Source organism: Panulirus ornatus, chromosome 24 (assembly GCF_036320965.1).
Source record: "Panulirus ornatus isolate Po-2019 chromosome 24, ASM3632096v1, whole genome shotgun sequence".
Lineage (NCBI taxonomy): Eukaryota > Metazoa > Arthropoda > Malacostraca > Decapoda > Palinuridae > Panulirus > Panulirus ornatus.
The window spans coordinates 5,282,188-5,306,610 of NC_092247.1; the positions used below are offsets into that span (position 1 = coordinate 5,282,188).

Consider the following 24,423-nt stretch of genomic DNA (forward strand, 5'->3'; position numbering starts at 1 on the left):
ACTGCAGAAGCTAGTGACTGAGTTTGATAAAGTGTATGAAAGAAGAAAGCTGAGAGTAAATGTGAATAAGAGCAAGGTAATTAGGTACAGTAGGGTTGAGGGACAAGTCAATAGGGAGGTAAATTTGAATGGAGAAATACTGGAGGAAGTGAAGTGTTTTTAGATATCTGGGAATGGATTTGGCAGCGGATGAAACTATGGAAGCGGAAGTGAGTCACAGGGTGGGGAAGGGGCGAAGGTTCTGGGAGTATTGAAAAATGTGTGGAAGGCAAGAACATTATCTCATAAAGCAAAAATGGTTTGTTTGAGGGAATAGTGGTTCCAACAATGTTATATGGTTGCAAGGCGTGGGCTATAGATAGAGTTGTGCAGAGGAGGGTGGATTTATTGGAAGTGAGATGTTTTAGGACAATATGTGGTGTGAGGTGTTTTGATCGAGCAAGTAATGAAAGGGTAAGAGAGATGTGTGGTAACAAAAAGAGTGTGGTTGAGAGAGCAGAAGAGGGTGTTTTGAAATGGTTTGGTCACATGGAGAGAATGAGGATATATGTGTCAGAGGTGGAGGGAACGAGGAGAAGTGGGAGACCAAATTGGAAGTGGAAGGATGGAGTGAAAAAGATTTTGAGTGATCGGGGCCTGAACATGTAGGAGGGTGAAAGGCGTGCAAGGAATAGAGTGAATTGGAATGATGTGGTATACCATGGTCGACGTGCTGTCAGTGGATTGAACCAGGGCATGTGAAATGTCTGGGGTAAACCATGGGGGCCTGGATGTGGAAAGGGAGCTGTGGTTTCGGTGCATTACACATGACAGCTAGAGTCTGAGTGTGAACGAATGTGGTCTTTGTTGTCTTTTCCTAGCGCTACCTTGCACGCATGCGGGGGAAGGGGGTTGTCATTTCATGTGTGGTGGGGTGGCGACAGGAGTGAATAAAGGCAGCAAGTATGAATTATATACATGTGTATATGTGTATATGTATAGGTATGTATATGTGGGTGTGTGGACGTGTATGTATATACATGTATATGTGGGTGGGTTGGGCCATTCTTTCGTCTGTTTCCTTGCGCTACCTCGCTAGCTAACATGGGAGAGGGCGACAGAGTATGATAAGATTGCATTATGTATGTATTTGATTAAACTCATTTCATCATTCTCCTCCTCAGAGTGTTGTTATACCTGTTTTTGCACAGGAGGAAACCTTACATTCTGTGGATCACACTTCTTGATATTTATTTACCATCAGACAGTTTTTAGAATTTTCCTCTACTTTCTGTATTTGCTCTTTTTTTGGCAATAGTTACCACCAGGGACATGGCACTCGTACCTAGGCCATTGAAATAATAGACTAGTGAGCTAAACTGCTGTGCTCCCACAAAAGTTTTCCATCTCTGACCAGTCCATGGCTACCTCATGTAACTTGAAGGGCAAGAGAAAGCAGTTTAGGTCACTAGTTCTATTATTTCGTTGGGCTAGGCTTGAGTCCCTTATTCCCAGTGGTGAATGTTGCCATCCATTACCTGTGAACAGTACAAGTTAAAATTATCCTCTTCCTTTTTTTTATTTAATGCATAATAATCATCCACCTTCATATGATTGCTGTATTGTTTATACCTTAGCTTTTGTTGTGTCTTCTAGTTGCTCAGTTTGTACCCGTCTGTCCCTTATATGGTAACCAACAACAATTGTGCTCTTAGAAAATGGTAGCTGACAATTGATATACTAACATTTCCTGCCTGTTTAGATATCCAAGTGACTTACTTTACCATTAGTAGTCTAACTTTGCTAAGAAGGCACTGGAAAATATTCTGCTATTCTCCATATGAAAGTCATGTTCACATAGTTACCCTTTGGGAAACAAATAGTTTGTTGGATGAGCTAAGTCACTAGGTTTGTGAAAAAAAGAATGTAAGTGATGTAAAGAGTGAATTAGCAGGAGTAAATAAGGAGTGGTTGGCATTCCCAGTGAATTCACACTTATGGAAGAAATTACATTTGCACCAGATTTTCTGTGTAATCCTGGGATCATGGAGAACTTTGGTAAGAAATGATAGGTAAAGAGCTAAGATATTTCAAAGAAAAAAACTCCAATATCACTCGTTCACATGCCAGCTACTTGATCTCCCTACATTTACTTGGAGTGTGAAATGTAGTTTTTCTACATAAATTCATGCTATTCTCCATCAACACTATGCCTCTTTGTGTAATAAGAGAATTTATGAAATAAAAGTATGTATGAAGGAAGAGTAGAGATTTGATTTTAAAGAATGAAACAAATCTTTTAGTCTCTTCCCTACACTTGCTAGCTAATCTTCTTCACTCTGAATTTTAGTGTGAAGAGTATGATATATCTAAGTCTATTCATGCTTTTATCTTGAGCACTGTGCCTGTTATCGGATGAAGAAAAGTAGAGAGAAATGTCATTTTCATGTTGTCCTCTCTGACTAGGAGCTGTTAAATACACTTTCTTAATGCTCTTTTACCCTGGGACCAAACCAACACAAAAGGTGTACTGAACCAGGCCAACACAAAGGTTTACTGTAACTTTTTCATGTATTTTTCAGTACTTTTGAATGCTCATTGCCATTTTGTAAAAGAAAATAATTTTTTTATATTTTTTGCATACTACATCATGGAATTTCCACATCATGCCCTTCTTTTATGGTGTAAAGACCTGTTGAGTGATGGCATTGTCATACTAATGAAGGCACTTGAAATCTGTAATCATGTCTTGCCTTTTCCTTCCATGCTTACAACTATATGTAAGTTTGTGGCTTCTGTCCTCTCTGTATAGCTCAGCCCCTTTCTTTTGACTCAACATTCATGCCCGTTATTTGACCTTTTCTTGCAGATCTGTGTGTCTTTTAGGGTTGGACGACCAAACTGTTAATGCATCTTTTGATTTTGGTATGAATTATGTTTTTTTTTTTTTTTTCTTTTTTGTCGCTGTCTCCCGCGTTTGCGAGGTAGTGCAAGGAAACAGACGAAAGAAATGGCCCAACCCACCCCCATACACATGTATATACATACGTCCACACACGCAAATATGCATACCTACACAGCTTTCCATGGTTTACCCCAGACGCTTCACATGCCTTGATTCAATCCACTGACAGCACGTCAACCCCAGTATACCACAACGCTCCAATTCACTCTATTCCTTGCCCTCCTTTCACCCTCCTGCATGTTCAGGCCCCGATCACACAAAATCTTTTTCACTCCATCTTTCCACCTCCAATTTGGTCTCCCTCTTCTCCTCGTTCCCTCCACCTCCGACACATATATCCTCTTGGTCAATCTTTCCTCACTCATTCTCTCCATGTGCCCAAACCATTTCAAAACACCCTCTTCTGCTCTCTCAACGACGCTATTTTTATTTCCACACATCTCTCTTACCCTTACGTTACTTACTCGATCAAACCACCTCACACCACACATTGTCCTCAAACATCTCATTTCCAGCACATCCATCCTCCTGCGCACAACTCTATCCATAGCCCACGCCTCGCAACCATACAACATTGTTGGAACCACTATTCCTTCAAACATACCCATTTTTGCTTTCCGAGGTAATGTTCTCGACTTCCACACATTCTTCAAGGCTCCCAGAATTTTCGCCCCCTCCCCCACCCTATGATCCACTTCTGCTTCCATGGTTCCATCCGCTGCCAGATCCACTCCCAGATATCTAAAACACTTCACTTCCTCCAGTTTTTCTCCATTCAAACTCACCTCCCAATTGACTTGACCCTCAACCCTACTGTACCTAATAACCTTGCTCTTATTCACATTTACTCTTAACTTTCTTCTTTCACACACTTTACCAAACTCAGTCACCAGCTTCTGCAGTTTCTCACATGAATCAGCCACCAGCGCTGTATCATCAGCTAACAACAACTGACTCACTTCCCAAGCTCTCTCATCCCCAACAGACTTCATACTTGCCCCTCTTTCCAAAACTCTTGCATTCACCTCCCTAACAACCCCATCCATAAACAAATTAAACAACCATGGAGACATCACACACCCCTGCCGCAAACCTACATTCACTGAGAACCAATCACTTTCCTCTCTTCCTACACGTACACATGCCTTACTTCCTCGATAAAAACTTTTCACTGCTTCTAACAACTTGCCTCCCACACCATATATTCTTAATACCTTCCACAGAGCATCTCTATCAACTCTATCATATGCCTTCTCCAGATCCATAAATGCTACATACAAATCCATTTGCTTTTCTAAGTATTTCTCACATACATTCTTCAAAGCAAAGACCTGATCCACACATCCTCTACCACTTCTGAAACCACACTGCTCTTCCCCAATCTGATGCTCTGTACATGCCTTCACCCTCTCAATCAATACCCTCCCTTATAATTTACCAGGAATACTCAACAAACTTATACCTCTGTAATTTGAGCTCTCACTCTTATCCCCTTTGCCTTTGTACAATGGCACTATGCATGCATTCCTCCAATCCTCAGGCACCTCACCATGAGTCATACATACATTAAATAACTTTACCAACCAGTCAACAATACATGTTGTACATTATATATTTTTAGTAAACCTAGAACACAAGGTTTCTCCATGACAGTTTACAGGACAAAGAAAGGCATGCCCAAGCTCATAGACTAGGCAGACTGATTATGGGAGCTGGTTTGGCTTGGCTATGTGTGAAGAAGTCGGACTAATTAAGTGTGCAGTGGAGGTCCAGTACCCAGATGACTACTTGTGTTTAAGAGTGGTCTGTGATTTAATCATGTTATCTTGATTCTGTACCATTCATATTTGAGAGTATTGCAGTTGAAGAAGGCATGTTTTGATTTTGTGTTGCCTGTGTAGTGTGGCAGATACTTAGGGATCAATCTCTGTTCATCATCAGTCCATCTGTCCATTGTTGGGATCACATTTTAGTTTGCAATTTAACTTTGGTCATAGCTTGGAAAGTGCAAATTAGATTCTCTTGAAACTTTCTACATTTGTTTTTCCAGCTTTTAAAGAATGTGGTTGCATAAGTCATAACTCTGGTTCAGACTTTGCATGTAATTGTTCTTGAATTTAGCTTATAACTTGGAAGAAAATTATTCCTTTGGCCATTAACCTTGATACAGACGTTTTTAATGTTTTCAGACAGTATTTTCACCCAGTTGTGTTTCACTCCCAGTACTGTGTTACATTACTAGCATCACAAGTTCCATGGAATACACTTCTGGTTTAGCTGCTAAAATCACTGATGGAAGAGCTTTGCCAAGTTTTCTTCAGCTGCTTGTCAGTTACTGTACATAAAAGAGTAAATTATTGAAAGCTTGTTTCCATTTATAGGAATGGAGGCTTGCCACATCCGTGACGGAGCAGCCCTGTGTTGTTACTTTTGTTGGCTTGAGAAGGAGGCTGTCAAGGGTACTCAGACTGAGATCTCTGGTGCTGACCGTCTACAGAAGTTCAGAGAGTGAGTTTAGGTTTATCTGTTATAATAACCAGAGCAAAATTACTCATTGAAAAGACTGAATGAGCTATTTCTGTATATGAAATGCTTCACATATGTAAAATCCTTTCATAAATGCTTTTTGTCCCCAGTCAAGATTTTCTTGTGGGAAACCCTTCAGATTGTGCTGTATTTTTGGTTTATAAATTCATAGTACATGAGGTCACTTTGAACTGGCCTCTCTTGTAATTTTGGTTCTGAGTTAAAGGTGCAGTCCAGCCTCCATTAGGGGTTTTGAACATGATGCTAGTAAGCATAGAAATAAATTGTAGCAACATGAGTGAATTGAAGAAATCATATTTTTATTGCATCTGATTAAGCAATAAAGAGATTAATATACACTTTCTGTGATGGAATCCATCTATATGGATAATGTGCATTTGAATTTGTTTATTGTGTACAATTAGAAAATGGTGTTAGGAGTCTGGCAGGCTGTATTCAAGTGTGCTGGCTGGCTTAAATGGAATTTCAGTTTTTCTTACATTGTTAGCTGGTTTGGAGTTAATACCAAACTGGTACAAGTGTTAAGGCTTTTAAACCCTTGCTCGAGGGGATAAAGCAACACATCAGTCAACAGGTGTCCTTACTGGAGAGAGATCCTGAATCTCATGCTGACAAAAGTCTTTGTGGCTTGAGTGATTTTATGCAAAAGTTATCAGCTGATGAACATCATGGTATTATGTCAAGTAACATTTTTCATATTCCAACTGTATAGCATAGACTAAAGTAGAATCCTTGTGTAAATGGATTAGCATGGAGTTGTGGAGAGGTACACCAAATGAAAGAAATGACTTTATGGTGGAGAAGTACCCATTCCTTCCATAAGGTAATCCAGCTCCTCATGCGAGAACTACTTGGATGAGGGCCAGTTGGAGTCTAGCCTGAAAACATGCTATTCATAGGCTCACATCCAGCTTTTTAAACATCTGCTAAAAGTTAGATGTGATTTTCACATTGCCATTTAGTACATTCATTAATCATTTCAGAATTTTTATGTACAGATGTAGGATGACGTTATTTAAACTTATTTGTATTTTTTCACAGGGAACAAGAGAATTTTGCTAGTCTTAGTTTTACTACCATTTCATCTGTGGGGCCAAATGCTTCTGTGATTCACTACTCTCCTACTCCTGAGACTGACCGTAAAATTATCACTGATGAGCCCTATCTCTGTGATTCTGGTGGACAGTACAGGTGAGGAATAGCTTCCATATTCAATGCTCACTTTGATTTTATCACAATTAGAAGATTTCACTTTGATTTTATTACAATTAGAAGATTACTTGTGGGCCTGTAAAAGATGAGAAGACAGTTTTTTTTATCAATATGATGCTAAAGACTTCTTTGTAAACATTATTGTTAATGAATTATGTTGAAATGGATATTTAAAGCATATGGTAGTTTTTTTTTTTTTGTCGCTGTCTCCCGCGTTTGCGAGGTAGCGCAAGGAAACAGACGAAAGAAATGGCCCAACCCACCCCCATACACATGTATATACATACGTCCACACACGCAAATATACATACCTACACAGCTTTCCATGGTTTACTCCAGACGCTTCACATGCCCTGATTCAATCCACTGACAGTACGTCAACCCCAGTATACCACATCGCTCCAATTCACTCTATTCCTTGCCCTCCTTTCACCCTCCTGCATGTTCAGGCCCCGATCACACAAAATCTTTTTCACTCCATCTTTCCACCTCCAATTTGGTCTCCCACTTCTCCTCGTTCCCTCCACCTCTGACACATATATCCTCTTGGTCAATCTTTCCTCATTCATTCTCTCCATGTGCCCAAACCATTTCAAAACACCCTCTTCTGCTCTCTCAACCACGCTCTTTTTATTTCCACACATCTCTCTTACCCTTACGTTACTTACTTGATCAAACCACCTCACACCACACATTGTCCTCAAACATCTCATTTCCAGCACATCCATCCTCCTGCACACAACTCTATCCATAGCCCACGCCTCGCAACCATACAACATTTTTGGAACCACTATTCCTTCAAACATACCCATTTTTGCTTTCCGAGATAATGTTCTCGTCTTCCACACATTCTTCAACGCTCCCAGAACTTTCGCCCCCTCTCCCACCCTATGATTCACTACTGCTTCCTTGGTTCCATCCACTGCCAAATCCACTCCCAGATATCTAAAATACTTCACTTCCTCCAGTTTTTCTCCATTCAGACTTACCTCCCAATTGATTTGTCCCTCAACCCTACTGTACCTAATAACCTTGCTCTTATTCACATTTATATTTATTTTTATTATACTTTGTCGCTGTCCCCCGCGTTAGCGAGTTACTGCAAGGAAACAGATGAAAGAATGGCCCAACCCACCAACATACACATGTGTATACATACACGACCACACACTCACATATACATACCTATACATCTCAATGTATGCATATATACATACACAAACAGACATATACATATATACACATGTACATAATTCATACTGTCTGCCCTTATTCATTCCTGTCACCACACCGCCACACGGGAAATAACAACCCGTTCCCCCAGCATGTGCGTGAGATAGCGCTAGGAAAAGACAACAAAGGCAACATTTGTTCACACTCAGTCTCTAGCTGTCATGTATGATGCACCAAAACCACAGCTCCCTTTCCACATCCAGGCCCCACAAAACTTTCCATGGTTTACCCCAGACGCTTCACATAGCCTGGTTCAATCCATTGACAGCACGTTGACCCCGGTATACCACATCGTTCCAATTCACTCTATTCTTTGCACGCCTTTCACCCTCCTGCATGTTCAGGCCCTGGTCACTCAAAATCTTTTTCATTCCATCTTTCCACCTCCAGTTTGGTCTCCCACTTCTCGTTCCCTCCACCTCTGACACATATATCCTCTTTGTCAGTCTTTCCTCACTCATTCTCTTCATGTGACCAAACCATTTCAAAACACCCTCTTCTGCTCTCTCAACCACTTTCTTTTTATTACCACACATCTCTTACCCTTTCATTACTTACTCGATCAAACCACCTCACACCACTTATTGTCCTCAAATGTCTCATTTCCAGCACGTCCACCCTCCTCCGCACAACTCTATCTATAGCCCACGCCTCGCAACCATATATCATTGTTGGAACCACTATTCCCTCAAACATACCTATTTTTGCTTTCCAAGACAACGTTCTATACTTCCATACATTTTTCAACGCTCCCAGAACTTTCGCCCCCTCCCCCACTCTATGATTTACTTCCACTTCCATGGTTCCATCCGCTGCCAAATCCACTCCCAGATATCTAAAACACTTCACTTCCTCCAGTTTTTCTCCATTCAAACTTACCTCCCAATTGACTTGTCCCTCCACCCTACTGTACCTAATAACCTTGCTCTTATTCACATTTACTCTCAGCTTTCTTCTTTCACACACTTTACCAAACTCAGTCACCAGCTTCTGCAGTTTCTCACCCGAATCAGCCACCAGCTCTGTATCATCATTGAACAACAACTGACTCACTTCCCAAGTTCTCTCATCCACAACAGACTGCATACTTTCCCCTCTTTCCAAAACTCTTGGATTTACCTCCCTAACAACCCCATCCATAAACAAATTAAACAATCATGGAGACATAACGCACCCCTGAAGCAAACCAACATTCACTGAGAACCAATCACTTTCCTCTATTCCTACATGTACACATGCCTTACATCCTCGATAAAAACTTTTCACTGCTTCTAACAACTTGCCTCCCACACCATATATTCTTAATACCTTCCACAGAGCATCTCTATCAACTCTATCAAATGCCTTGTCCAGATCCAGAAATGCTACATACAAATCCATTTGCTTTTCTAAGTATTTCTCACATACATTCTTCAAAGCAAACACCTGATCCACACATCCTCTACCACTTCTGAAACCACACTTATACCTCTGTAATTTGAGCACTCACTTTTATCCCCTTTGCCTTTGTACAGTGGCAATATGCAAGCATTCTACCAATCCTCAGGTACCTCACCATAAGTCATACATACATTAAATAATCTTACCAACCAGTCAACAATACAGTCACCCCCTTTTTTTAATAAATTCCACTGCAATACCATCCAAACCCGCTGCCTTGCCGGCTTTCATCTTCCGCGAAGCTTTTACTACCTCTTCTCTGTTTACCAAATCATTCTCCCTAACCCTCTCACTTTGCACACCACCTAGACCAAAACACCCTATATCTGCCACTCTATCATCAAACACATTCAACAAACCTTCAAAATACTCACTCCATCTCCTTCTCACATCACCACTACTTGTTATCACCTCCCCATTAGCTCCCTTCACTAATGGTAATTTTAGGAAGCTTATCTGTTCTATTATTTGCTCTCTAGCTGTCATATATAATGCACCAAGATAACAGCCCTGTATCCACAACCAGGCCTTGTAGACCTCTTCTTGGTGTAACCTGCCACTTCATATGCCCTGGTTCAATTCTTTGAGAGTATGTAGCTCCATGTATACCTCATAGCTCCAGCTTTGTGTGTTCAGGTCCCAGACACATAAGATATTTTTCACTCCATTTTTTCATCTCCAGTTTAGTCTAACCCCTCTCCATGTCTTCTTCACTTCTGACATATCCATTTTGTCAACTTCTCACTCACTCTCCATATGTCCCAACCATTTCATTACACCTCTCTACCCACACATTCCTCAATGCTCCCTGAACCTTTACCTCCTCACCCACCCTATAACTCACCTTCACTTACATGGTTCCATTTGCTCCTATGTCCACTTGCAGGTATCTAAAACACCTCTCTTCCTCCAAGTTTTCTCCATTCAAACGCACTGTCTCTCTGCACTGCTAAACCTTATAAACTTTTTTTTCCAATGGAGGCTCCAGTCATGAACAAAAGTCCTTACCAAGACCAGGCCTTAATTGAAATATAGAGGTTAATAAAAGGGAAAAAGAAGAGATAAGAGAAAGTATTTACAAATTCTGGAAGAAAGACATGAGAGGGTAGGGAGTTTTAAAGGTTCGAGGTGTAGGGAAAGAAACAGTTATGAAAATGGCCTACCCTCAAGTTCCCATTATCCTACACGGCAGTCATGTGATGTAGTTGCTTGCTGAGGATTTGTTGGTCCAGCAAGTGGTGAGGGCACTCAAGCAGCCAGCTTTCAGAAGCAAAAACCAAAGTAATATTACACCTTTAGAAGAGGGAAAAGGAACCACTTTTGCAGCATAGGACAAGAAGGTTAAGGTTTGAAGTTAGCCTGAGAGAGTTTTCAAGTTGGACTGTTTTCAACTCTACTCTCTCAAGTACGGATGCAGAGCTAGAACTACCCTAGATGTAAGAGCAGTAATCCATACAAGGATGGATCAGACTTGTGTATGAGCATAGCAGCTGTTGAGAAGAAAACAGGACTAAACAGGACTCCCAGTTTCTTATAGGCAGGCTTGATTACTTCTGTAATTTGGGATTTCCAAGAAAGTGTGTATGTATCACTAATACCAAGTATGTTCATTCAGTCAGGAGGTGGAATTACAGAACTATCAAAGGAAGGAGGAAATTTGTGAGGAGTTTCTGATAGAGAGTAGGGTAGAAACTGGGTCTGGAAGACATTAAACTTGCCCATGTTGAGGAAGTTTATTGAGGAAGTTGTGACAAGATAAGATGCAGATTGAGTAAGAGAAGAAGGAGCTGAATTGAAGGATGTAGAGGAATGCAGTGTTGAGTCATCAGTGCATGGGTGTATTTGGTTATTTGTGGAAGAAAGGAAATCATTGATGAAAAGGAGAAAAAGTGTTGGAGAGAGGATAGAATCTTGAGGGACACTTCTGTAGATGGAGAAAGGAGGAGAGGCTGATCCATCAACAGTCACAGAGATAGATTGACCTGAGAGGAAGATAAGAGGGAACAAAGCGAGGGAGGGATGCCAAAAGAGGGTAGCTTAAAGATGAGATCCAGTGCCACACTGTCAAATGCTTTGTGCTTTGTGTATGTCAGGGGCAACTACATAGGATTCCACAAAATCTTTCAGAGATGATGACCAGGCATTAGTAAGATTGGAGAGAGTATCACCACTGGATCTCAGAAGCCATACTGGTGACCAGAGAGAAAACTGAGATTCAAGATGTCTAAGGATATGGGAGTTGAGGGGGGATTCAAAGACTTTGGAAATGGTTCATGTCAACATAACAGGATGATAGTTAGAGGGGTTAGAATGGTCACCTTTCTCAGTGATAGGGTTTACCAATGCTTGCTTCCAAGAAGGGAAAGTTTTGGTTTTTAAGTAGAAACTGAGTAGATGAGCAAACACAGATGCAAGTTCAGTACTAGGGGATGGATGCTGTCTGCCTACTTTGTGTCCAGGGAGAGAAGTACTTTTCAGGTAGTTTGAAAAGAGATTACTGGAAGGTGCATAGGATTGATAAAAGGGGATGAAGAAATGTTAGAGTCATCCAGTGTTGATTTTAGACAGCTATGTTACCTTTGGAATGGAAGGTGAAGGAAAGGTAGGGTGACAGAAATTGTCAGCAGTGCCCTTAGCTGTAGACAAGAAAGATTTATCATTGGATGAAGAGGAGAGGTTATCACACTTCCTTTGAATAAAGAATTGGTTTGCCTCATGGATTCATTCTCGACCTCCTCCTTTCACACACTATCCTAAACTCAGACACCAACTTCTGGAGTTTCTCTCTGGAATCTCTCTATGTCATCAGGAAATAATAAATGACTCGCTTCTCAGGCTCCCTCACCACTTGGAGACTGCATACCTGCTCCTCAGTCTTAAGACCATTGCATTTACCTCACTTTCCACCCCATTCATAAACAAATTTAACAGCTATGGTGATATCACACACCCTTACCAAAGTCCCACCTTCATCGAAACCACTCTCCCTCCCCTAACTCCTCTCACTGGTGCCTTACACTCTTAGTAAAATTTCACTCACTGCTTCAAGTATCTTTCCTCCCACCATATATTTGTAACACCTTCCATAAAGCATCCCTGTGACTCCTATCATATGCTTTATATCTAACTATATCACTGACAACTGTTCCCACCTAGAACTCCCTCATGGGGGTGGCTTGGCAATAGAGTCTCCTTAACTGGTGAAGTCTTATGCTGTCTCCAGATACATAAGTGCTACGTACAGATCCTTCTGTTTCTTTAATTATTTCTCACACATATTCTTCAAGGCAGAAACTTAGTCCACACATATGCTACCACTCATCTCTGTCTTCCATACCTTTATTCATTGGCACTGTACAAAAATTCTGCCAGTCCTCAGACACCTCACCATGGTCCATATATACTCTGAAAATCCTAACTCACCAGTCAATAGCACAACCACCCCCTTTCTAAAGCAATTCAACTGCAGTGCCATCTACTCCAGCTTCCTTGCCACATTTGATCTTACATGAGGCTTTCTCCACCTCTTCGTACGTCACCAAAGTAATTGCCAAGACTCTCTTCTTTCAACTACCTCCCCGACCCAGAAACCTTCCATTTGCCATTCAGTCATCAAACACATTCAACAAACTTTCAAAGTACTCACTCCATCTCCTCTTCTCCTCATCATTGTCTGTTACTACTTCCCCATTTGCTCCCTTCACCAGTGTTTCCATTTCGTCTTGTGTTTTTCTCATACTATTTGCTTGCTTCCAAAACAATATTCCTTAAGTTTGCTTATAATTACTTACCCCAACTCTCATAAATTTGCCCTTTTTTTCATCCCTAACACCTTTCTCTTGACCTGCAGCTGCATTTTCTTGTACATCTCCCAACCATTAGGTCTCCTTCTCTGTAAGTACCACCTATACACCTTTCCCTTCTCTCTCGCTAGTAACTTTACTTTGTCATCCCACCACTCACTACCCTGTCTCTCTTGCCCACATCCAGGCCCCACAGACCTTTCCATAGTTTACCCCAGATGTTTTACATACCCTGTTCCAGTTCATTGACAGCACATTGACCTCGGTATACAAACAGTGAATCTGATATATAGATTTATTCTAGGGATGGTACCACAGATGTCACTCGCACATTACACTTTGGTACTCCTTCAAAATTCATGCAAGAATGCTTCACTAGAGTTCTGAAGGGAGTGATAAGCCTGGCTACATGTGTCTTTCCGACAAAGATCAAGGTTAGCTCTTTAGTTTGAATAACTTGTCATTTCCCTGTTGATATTATTGGAAGACATTGATATGAAAAAAAAGATATCTAGAGTCTGTTTCTGTTTATGTAATTTTATTTATTTTTTACTGTGGAAGTGTTGTCAGTGACTAAAGGGGACGGGAGCAGGGGGCTAGAAACCCTCCCCTCCTTGTATTTTAATTTTCTAAATGGGGAAACAGAAGGAAGGAGGAGTCAGTGGGGAGTGCTCATCCTCCTTGAAGGCTCAGATTGGGGTGTCTAAATGTGTGTGGATGTAACTAAGATGAGAAAAAAGGAGAGATAGGTAGTATGTTTGAGGAGAGGAACCTGGATGTTTTGGCTCTGAGTGAAACGAAGCTCAAGGGTAAAGGGGAAAAGTGGTTTAGGAATGTTTTGGGAGTAAAGTCAGGGGTTAGTGAGAGGACAAGAGAAGGGAAGGAGTAGCACTACTACTGAAAAAGGAGTGGTGGGAGTATGTGATAGAGTGTAAGAAAGTAAACTCTAGATTGATATAGGTAAAACTGAAAGTGGATGGAGAGAGATGGGTGATTATTGGTGCATATGCACCTGGGCTTGGAAAGGAGATTTGTGTGAAGAAGAACCAAGAGAGACTAAATACAGAATGGAAAAAGGTGAGAACAAAGGACATAAGGGGAGTGGAGGAGGAATGGGATGTACTTAGGGCATGAGAAGCATGGGAGGTGGGCAGATTAGAAAGGGTAGTGAGTGGTGGGATGAAGAAGTAAGATTATTAGTGAAAGAGAAGAGAGAGGCATTTGGATGATTTTTGCAGGGAAATAGTGCAAATGAGTGGGAGATGTATAAAAGAATGAGGCAGGAGGTCAAGAGAAAGGTACAAGAGGCAAAAAAGAGGGCAAATGAGAGTTGGGGTGAGAGAGTATCATTAAATTTTAGGGAGAATAAAAAGATGTTTTGGAAGGAGGTAAATAAAGTGCGTAAGACAAGGGAACAATTGGGAACATCGGTGAAGGGGGCTAATGGGGAGGTGATAACAAGTAGTGGTGATGTTTGTTGAATGTGTTTACTGATAGAGTGGCAGATATAGGGTGCTTTTGTCGAGGTGGTGTGCAAAGTGAGAGGGTTAGGGAGAATGATTTGGTATACATAGAAGAGGTAGTAAAAGTTTCGCGGAAGATGAAAGCCGGCAAGGCAGGTGGGTTTGGATGGTATTGCAGTGGAATTTATTAAAAAAAAGGGGGTGACTGTATCGTTGACTGGTTGGTAAGGTTAGTTAATGTATGTATGACTCATGGTGAGGTGCCTGAGGACTGGCGGAATGCTTGCATAGTGCCATTGTACAAAGGCAAAGGAGATAAGAGTGAGTGCTCAAATTACGGAGGTATAAGTTTGTTGAGAATTCCTGGGAAATTATACGGGAGGGTATTGATTGAGAGGGTGAAGGTATGTACAGAGCAGTGTGGTTTCAGAAGTGGTAGAGGATGTGTGGATCAGGTGTTTGCTTTGAGAATGTTTGTGAGAAATACTTAGCATTTATAGATCTGGAGAAGGCATATGATAAGAGTTGATAGAGATGCTTTGTGGAAGGTATTAAGAATATATGGTTTGGGAGGTAAGTTGTTAGAAGCAGTGAAAAGTTTTTATCGAGGATGTAAGGCATGTGTACGTGTAGGAAGAGAGGAAAGTGATTGGTTCTCAGTGAATGTTGGTTTGCTGCAGGGGTGTGTGATGTCTCCATGGTTGTTTAATTTGTTTATGGATGGGGTTGTTAGGGAGGTAAATCCAAGAGTTTTGGAAAGAGGGGAAAGTATGCAGTCTGTTGTGGATGAGAGAGCTTGGGAAGTGAGTCAATTGTTGTTCGATGATGATACAGCACTGGTGGCTGATTCTTGTGAGAAACTGCAGAAGCTGGTGACTGAGTTTGGTAAAGTGTGTGAAAGAAGAAAGCTGAGAGTAAATGTGAATAAGAGCAAGGTTATTAGGTACAGTAGGGTTGAGGGTCAAGTCAGTTGGGAGGTAAGTTTAAATGGAGAAAAACTGGAGGAAGTGAAGTGTTTTAGATATCTGGGAGTGGATTTGGCAGCAGGTGGAACCATGGAAGCGGAAGTAAATTATAGAGTGGGGGAGGGGGCAAAAGTTCTGGGAGCGTTGAAAAATGTATGGAAGTCTAGAACGTTATCTTGGAAAGCAAAAACGGTATGTTTGAAGGAATAGTGGTTCCAATAATGTTATCTGGTTGCGAGGCGTGGGCTATAGATAGAGTTGTGTGGAGGAGGATGGATGTGCTGGAAATGAGATTTTTGAGGACAGTATGTGGTGTGAGGTGGTTTGATCGAGTAAGTAATGAAAGGGTAAGAGAGATGTGTGGTAATAAAAAGAGTATGATTGAGAGAGCAGAAGAGGGTGTTTTGAAATGGTTTGGTCACATGGAGAGAATGAGTGAGGAAAGATTGACAAAGAGGATATATGTGTCAGAGATGGAGGGAACGAGGAGAAGTAGGAGACCAAACTGGAGGTGGAAAGATGGAGTGAAAAAGACTTTGAGTGATCGAGGCCTGAACTTGCAGGAGGGTGAAAGATGTGCAAGGAATAGAGTGAATTGGAACGATGTGGTATACTGGGGTTGACGTGCTGTCAGTGGATTGAGCCAGGGCATGTGAAGCGTCTGAGGTAAACCATGGAAAGTTTTATGGGGCCTGGATGTGGAAAGGGAGCTGTGGTTTCGGTGCATTATACATGACAGCTAGAGACTGAGTGTGAACGAATGTGGCCTTTGTTGTCTTTTCCTAGCACTACCTTGCACACATGTGGGGGAGGGGGTTGTCATTTCATGTGTGGCGGTGTGGCGATGGGAATGAATAAGGACAGACAGTATGAATTATGTACCTGTGTATATATGTATATGTTTGTGTGTATATATATATATATATATATGTATACGTTGAGATGTATAGGTATGTATATGTGCTGTGTGTGGACGTGTATGTATATACAAGTGTATGTGGGTGGGTTGGGCCATTCTTTCGTCTATTTCCTTGCGCTACCTCGCTAACGTGGGAGACAGCGACAAAGCATAATAGATAAATGATGAATAAATAAATTGATATCTAAATACTGTCATAGGTAAATTACAGTATACTTTGGTCATGTGTGTTGATATTATATATTTAATTAATCCATATTTCAGATTCAGGGTTGGAAATGAGTGGATCGTTATTTCATGCATTGTGATTTAAGAGTGTTGACTTTAGTTTCCAATCACTACAGGGATTGCAGTTGAATTTCTTGAGGGAGTGGGTGAAAATGTTAATTGGTCAGTTGAAAAGGATTTTCAGTATAAGTGTTGCACAAGGTAAGGTGTCTGAGGATTGGTAGAATGTGTGTATAGGGACATTATATGAAAACAAGGGAGAGAAAAGTGAATGCTCTGTGTATGTAGAGTATACATGGTATTTTTTTTTTTTTTATGTTTGAGGCTTCAATCGTGGACAAAAGTCCACATCAAGGTCAGGCCCTAATTGAAATATACAGAGAATTATGAAAGGGAAAAAGAAAAGACAAGAGAAAGTATTTAAAAATTTTGGAGGAAGTGGAAAAACCTGTCTTTGAAAATGTGCCAGGTCATAGTTGTTGGGAAAGACGACATGAGAAGGTAGAGAGTTTTAAAGCTTCGAGGTGTAAGGGAAGAAATAGTTATCAAAATGGCCCACCCATGACTTGCCAGTGGCCACACAGTAATCACATGATGTGGCACCTTGCCAAGTATTGCATGATCTGCCTAGTGGTAGGGGCCCACATGGAGCCAGCTCTTGGAAATAAAAACCAGAGTAATGCCTGCAGAAAAGGGAGAATGGTGAGTAAAAGGGTTGTGCCATGCACATAGTGTCAGACTAGGGAGGAGCAATTTGGCTGTAGGGATAGTACATGATATGTGGACCATGTGTTTGCTTTGAATGATTAATATATGAAATACTTAGAAAAAGATAGAAAAAGAGAGACTTGTATGTGAAATGTATTGGTCTGGAGAAAGCTTGTGATAGGGCTGATGGAGTACCATGTGTTATGGAAATCATTGATAAGTTTTCATCAAGAAAGGCATCTGTGGATGAAGGAAAGGAGGAGGAGGATTTGTTCAAGGTGACAATGGGTCCATGTCAAGGTTGAGTGATGTCATCATTGGTGCCTAATCTGGTGAAGGAGTTAGATGTTAGGGGAGAGAGAGGGGCAGTTCTACAGTGTGCTAGATGTGGGGTTTCTTGAGGGGGGGTGGTTGCTTTTTGCAGATAACATAGCTTTGATGGTTGACTCAAATAGAAACCTACAAAACTGGTTCCTGAGTTTGGGAAAAGGTGTGAAAGGAGGAAGTTCAGAGTTAGTGTGCATGAAAGAATGGTTATGAGGTTTAGATTGAGGTTGCAGTGAACAGTGAATGTGCTTATTCAATATGTTAATTGGAAACATTAAAAGAATGAGACTTAAGAAAACGAAGGAATTGGTATTTCCTGATGTTTATGAGAGCAAATGCAGCCAAGTTACAGTTTGGCATGTTCATCTGCAAATTATAGATGTGGAGTTTTAAGTTTGAAAAATGAAATCTCCCCAGTGTCTTTGACTTGATGAGAAATGAAAATCTGTATATACTTGTTTGTCAATTATGTATATAGAACTAAGATATTTTATCTTTTATCATTAGGAGTAAAAGTTTTATTAATTCTTAAAGGCTGTAGAAATAGGTATAAGTATACATTTTTGTTTACATTGATGTGTAAGTCTGTGTAAATTGATGTGTATTTCAATTCATGTCCATAAATTACATATTCTTAAACAGGGAAACTGCTTGGACTCCCTTGCTCGAAAATCACTCTGGGATGTAGGCTTAGATTATAGCCATGGCACTAGTCATGGAATAGGGATGTACCTTAATGTTCATGAAGGTCCAATGGGGGTGTCTTGGCGTTCATACCCAGATGATCCAGGCCTTCAAGAGGGCATGTTTCTTTCAGATGGTAAGTCATATGCTGCATTTTTGTAGTATCTTCATTGCTGATATGTTCTCTTTGTGATACTTTGACCAGTCATTTCATTTCTTTTGATTATACAGCATTTACCTGGGAGGAGTTTTGAGAAATTTATTATGTGAAAAGTTTTAGAGTTTATGTTAGTATTGACAATAAATGCATCACATAGTCCATAGTATCTGAGATGGTTTAGTATTGACAATAAATGCATCACATAGTCCATAGTATCTGAGATGGTTTAGTGATGACATTAAGATAAAGGCTCTGGTATTGGTAAGTGTACAAGACAGCTAGAGATTGAATATGTCTAATGAGGCTCACTTATTCCTGACCCACTTAGTGGAAAAGGCAGTTAGGTGTAAGAAAGTAATCTCGAAGTGATCTGAAAAGGTTTCTAAGAAAAAGCAGAAAACATAGCATTTAAAGATTTTGAAAATCCATTAGATTAAAGCTGATAAATAAAACGTCTTTTGAATTTCTCATTCCATGCTCCTCTCAAATAACTCATTTCCACAGCCTGGATTCTTGACCTCTGTAACTCATCCCATGTCCATGTTTTGGTTGCATAGATCAGGGTTGGGAGGACTATGCTGTCCCTTAATTCTTTATTCACTTCCATACCTCCATATCTACCCTCCTTTATTCTCTTAAGGGACCTAGTGACTCTTCTACCCTCTACTTCTCCCTCTCTTATCTCTCCTTCTGTATCACTAAACTCACCCAAGATAACTTCCAAATACTTAAATGTTGTCACCCCTTCCAGTCTATCTCTCCTCATGTCAGGATCACTTTCATTTTCTTTCTCTCACACCACATTACCTTTTCACAGATTCATTTCTTCTTTCCCTCTTATTCTAACTTTACCATGTGGTCATATAACCTATCCTGACTTGTTTACTGTTAGTAGTTTGTTACCAGTGGGTTTGTACTGGCTTATATATCTGATGGTGTCCTGTATTAGATTAATTAGATTACAGAAATAAGACCTTTATTTTTAAAAATGATTTCTCAGAACCTGGGTATTATGAAGATGAGAAGTTTGGGATCCGAATTGAAAATATTGTGAGGATTATTAAGGCTGAGACTCGTCATAATTATCGGGAACGAGGCTTCCTTACCTTCAAAACTGTCACCTTAGTACCCATCCAGACCAAGTTAATTGATCCATCTATGCTGACAAAGAAAGAGGTAAGATTGGCATTAGTTCTTAAATTTTCTGACCTAAATGATAAACTGAAGGCTCATTATAAGTAGAAAATCTCCAGTCCAGCATGCCTGTGACTAAGTAGGGTTTGAATTAATGTTTTCTGGTTTTCAAATGTTATTTGCATGTAGTTTATGTCCATTTATATTATATAGAATATTTAGAAATGTGTTTTTGATGTACTTTTTTGTTTAAGAGAAAATGCTGGTATGTAGGTGGTGCAGGGAAAGAGTGCAAATGTTCGGGAGATGTGCAGGTGAATAGCAGGTCAAGAGGAAGGTACAGGGGTTGAAGAAGGAGGCAAATGAGAGTTGGGGTGTGCAAGCATCAGTTGGCTTCAGAATGAATAAGATTGTTTTGGAAGAAGGTTAATAGGGTGAGAAAAGGGGAACATCCGTGAAGGGGGAAAATGGGGAAATGGTAGCATGTTATGATATGAGGAGGAGATGGAGAGAGTATTGTAAAGGATTGTTGAATGTATTTAATGATGGGATTACAGATATAGGGTATTTGTGTTGGGGAGGTATGTGAAGTAAAGGAGTAATGGAAAGTTGGTTAAGTGAGGAGGTGGTGAAAGCCTTGTGTAATATGAAATGTGGTGAGGTGGCTGGAGTGAATGATATTGCAGCTGAATTTCATAAGAGATGAGGTGAATATATATATTTATGTATAGATCATGGTGAGGTGCCTGAGGACTGGAGGAATGCAATTGTGGTGCCACTGCACAAAGGCACAGATCATTAAGGCCTAGAGGATAAAAGATCTTCATTTTTCTCTTTCTTTTGTTGCTTCTTTGGGAAACCATTATAGGAAGGGAAGATTTCCATCCCTCTCTCCCTCTCTTCTCAGTCTAGTCTTGTACAACATGCAGGAAATACTTTGGCAGTATTCTTCCTCTGCTATCCACAGGGATAATCAGCTGAATCATTGTTATTATGATTAGCGCCCCTGGGTTTGTTACTGATTAGCCACTAACTTAATATGGGGGATTGGAACTTGCTTAGGCTGTACTTTCTTCCCTTATTTTATGTGGGTAATGATGCTTCCAGATTTTTTCGCTGGTGCTAATTATGTTGGTGAATGGACAAGAACTTAGACCCCATGTTAACTTCTTGGTACTGTTAGAACACAGGTGCTACAATAATTGTCTTTAAAGAGTTAAAAGGGCATAATGAGAGCAAAAACCACTGATATAACTGATAGGAGAGAAAGAATGCCTCCTATGTATTCCCTGCATGTCGTAGAAGGTGACTAAAGGGGGTAGGAGCGGATGGGCTGGAAATCCTTCTTTTCTTGTATCTCAATTTCTAAAAGAGGAAACAAGAAGGAGTCGAGTGGGAAGTGCTCATCCTCCTCGAAGGCTCAGATTAGGGCGTCTGAATGTGTGTGGATATAACCAAGATGAGAAGAAACGAGAGATAGGTAGTATGTTTGAAGAAAGAAACCTAGATGTTCTGGCTCTGAGTGAAACGAAGCTCTATGGTAAAGGGGAAGTGTGGTTTGGAAAAGTCTTGGGAGTAAAATCAGAGGTTGGTGAGAGGACAAGAACTAAGGAAGGAGTAGCACTATTTCTGAAGCAGGAGTTGTGGAAGTGTGTGATAGTGTGAAAAAGTAAATTCTAGGTTCATGTGGGTAAAACTGAAAGTGCATGGAGAGAGGTGGGCGAATATTGGTGCTTATGCACCTGCTCATGAGAAGAAAGATCATGAGAGGCAAGTGTTTTGGGAGCAGCTGAGTGAGTGTGTCAGCACCTTTGGTGCATGAGACCAGGTATTAGTGATGGGTGATTTGAATGCGAAGGTGAGTAATGTGGCAGTTGAGGGTATGATTGGTGTACATGGGGTATTCAGTGTTATGAATGAAATGGTGAAGAGCTTGTGGCTTTGTGTGCTGAAAAAAGACTGGTGATCGGGAATATCTGGTTTAAAATGAGGGATATACATAGTACACATATGTGAGTAGGAGAGATGGTCAAAGGGCATTATTGGATTATGTATTGATTGATAGGCATGTAAAAGAGAGACTTTTGGATGTTAATGTGCTAAGAGGAGCAGCTGGAGGGATGTCCGATCACTGTCTTGTGGAGGGTAGGTGGAGATTTGTAGAGGTTTTCAAAAAAGAAGAGAGAATGTTGGGGAGAAGAGAGTGGTGAGAGTGAGTGAGCTTGGAAAGGAAACTTAAGTAAGGAACTTGGTTGCTGACCGTACAGTGCTGATGGCAGATTTGAACAAGAAACTGCAGAGGCTGGTGTGTGAGTTTGGGAGTGTGTGTGAAAGAAAGTTGAAGGTATATACAAATGATAGCAAGGTTATTAGGTGTAGTATTGGAAAGAGACAGGATATTTGAAGTGTGATTGAAGACAACTTGGAGAAAGTGGAGTATTTTAGATACTTGGGAGTGAATCTGGCAGTGATTGACACCTTAGGAGCCAAAATCAGCCATAGGATGGGTGAGTGTGACAAAGTTGGGTATGTCTGATGGTATTGTAGTCCTGTCTCCGCTATTTAGTTGTGAGGTGTGGGCTTAGACAAAGCTGGAAAAGATAGGGTGAATGTGCTGGTAATGAAATGTCTTAGGATATGATTTGTGGTGTCACGAGGAAAAGAAATTATGGGGTAAAAGACTGGTGTAGTAAGCGGAGTAAGTATAAGAGAGCTGAAGAGGGTATTCTGAAATTGATTGGACACATGTGGAGGGTAAGTGAGGATAGAATGACTAAGAGGGTAAAAATGTCAGAAGTGAAAGGAACAAGGAAAAGGGAAAAACCAAAGAGGATGGAGTGAAAGATGCTTTTAAAGTTCAGGACCTGAACATATACAAGGGTGCAAGTTGTGCAAGGGTTTGAGCACGAGGGAGTGATGCATAGTACGGAGGATGACGTGCTGTCACTGTGCTGAGCCAAGGCATATGAAGTAGCCGGGGGAAAGCACAGTAAGGTCTGAGGGGACTGATTATGGATCTGGGGCTGTGAAATAGTTGCAATACACATAACATCTAAAGGGTGGATGTGAGTTAATTAGGCCATTTCTTTGTTTGTTCCTGGTGCTACTTTCTTGCAATACACATAACATCTAAAGGGTGGATGTTAGTTAATTAGGCCATTTCTTTGTTTGTTCCTGGTGCTACTTTGCTAATGTGGGAAAAGGCAAATGTATGAAAAAGGTTTATATTCTGTTATCCTCTGCTGTATAACAAAGTTCTAGTTGATACTAGTTGATTTTTTTTATCATTGTTATATGGACTTTTGGAAGTAATATGATGATCTATCCTATACAGATTGATTGGCTTAATAGTTATCATGCAGAATGTCGGGAAAAAGTGGGAGAATACTTGCTTCAGCAGGGATACAAGGATGCCTATAATTGGCTTGTCCGGGAAACTGAGCCAATTGGTTAGTTTATGTGTACTGTTTTACAGTTGAAATTCCATGAGAAGTGGCTGAATGGAAAGAGTGAGACTTGTTGGAATTTTCTTATTTAACTGTTGCATATCTGATAATTTTTTTGCTATATTTCTGATTATATATGATTATTGATAATTGTTTGAATTACTTTAGAAGAGATGTCCCTCAGTGATTATTGTCATGTTAAAAAGATTTGATTTAGTCTGATACTGGAAATACATAAGTACTTCCAAATCATGAAATATATTCATTATATTGTTGACTGAATATGTGAAAATGTTTTGCCTTGTCTAGGGTTAAATCTAGAATAAGTATTTTACTTTGAATACCATAAAACTGCAAAGAAATTTAATTAAGATTAATTGAAAATATAGATTTTTTCCTTTATTGTTTGCCCTGCTAGTAGGGATATTTGAATAACATCTTCGGGGACAAATTATGTTCATTCATAAGTTCAACTTAATTTCCTTTTAGATTTTCCACAAGAATGAAACTCATATCAGTATGGTTTTAACCCAGTGCAGTTAATGTCAGTTTTGCATTTTTTGAATTAAGAATTGTCATTGGCTAAGCAAGAATTATAGGGATTAGATGAAAAATGCACTAAGAAGGACTAATAGAATATATTTATTGGGGATTGTCTTGCTTGTGGAGAGTGGCTTGTGTGATGTGAAAAAATAGGATAACAAAATCATAAATGCAACTGTATTAGTTTCATAAACTTTATTGATTTGTTCATTTTACTTTTACTTCATTTGTATATTAGCCAGACTGAATTGCAGATTTCACCTGATATATGGAGCATTCTTACTGGGTCTTTTTCATTTTTAAGATGTAGAAATGGTGGAAAGCTGAAATGCTTGGGGAAGAAGCTACATGCACTGCACTACTTTGAATGCAGGAAGAAGAATCTGGACATAGTGAAAGAGATAGAATTATAAGTGGATAGGGTTGCTTGTAACTAATACAAAATATTTTGATAGCAGATTTCTGTTAATGAATGCAGTACTTCATTTCATCTTTAATGGGCCATTGTTGTAACAGTCCTTAATTAAACTGTATGATATGTATTTTAGTGATATAGGCAAGTTTTATAAAGTATATTGTTGTAGATTTTCCTAGACTTTTCTTTACCTGTAAGGAATTATTTAAGTGTGATATATGTTATATGAAGTTTTGAAAGATAAATTAGGTG

The 24,423-nt window shown here is 40.1% G+C and overlaps 1 protein-coding gene across 4 annotated transcripts in view; it reads left to right on the plus strand.

Moving 5' to 3' along the window:
* Window positions 1-24,344, plus strand: part of ApepP (Aminopeptidase P) — a 70,707-nt gene extending 46,363 nt beyond the window's left edge. For all 4 annotated transcript variants that reach the window (XM_071677009.1, XM_071677010.1, XM_071677007.1 and 1 more), the window contains exons 8-14: window positions 5,326-5,452; window positions 6,533-6,682; window positions 13,484-13,613; window positions 18,432-18,609; window positions 19,634-19,809; window positions 23,102-23,216; window positions 24,061-24,344. In XM_071677009.1, the coding sequence (XP_071533110.1) occupies window positions 5,326-5,452; window positions 6,533-6,682; window positions 13,484-13,613; window positions 18,432-18,609; window positions 19,634-19,809; window positions 23,102-23,216; window positions 24,061-24,083 (899 nt within the window). In that variant the 3' untranslated portion in view covers window positions 24,084-24,344. The remainder of the gene's footprint in view (window positions 1-5,325; window positions 5,453-6,532; window positions 6,683-13,483; window positions 13,614-18,431; window positions 18,610-19,633; window positions 19,810-23,101; window positions 23,217-24,060) is intronic.
* The last annotated feature ends 79 nt before the right edge of the window (window positions 24,345-24,423 follow it).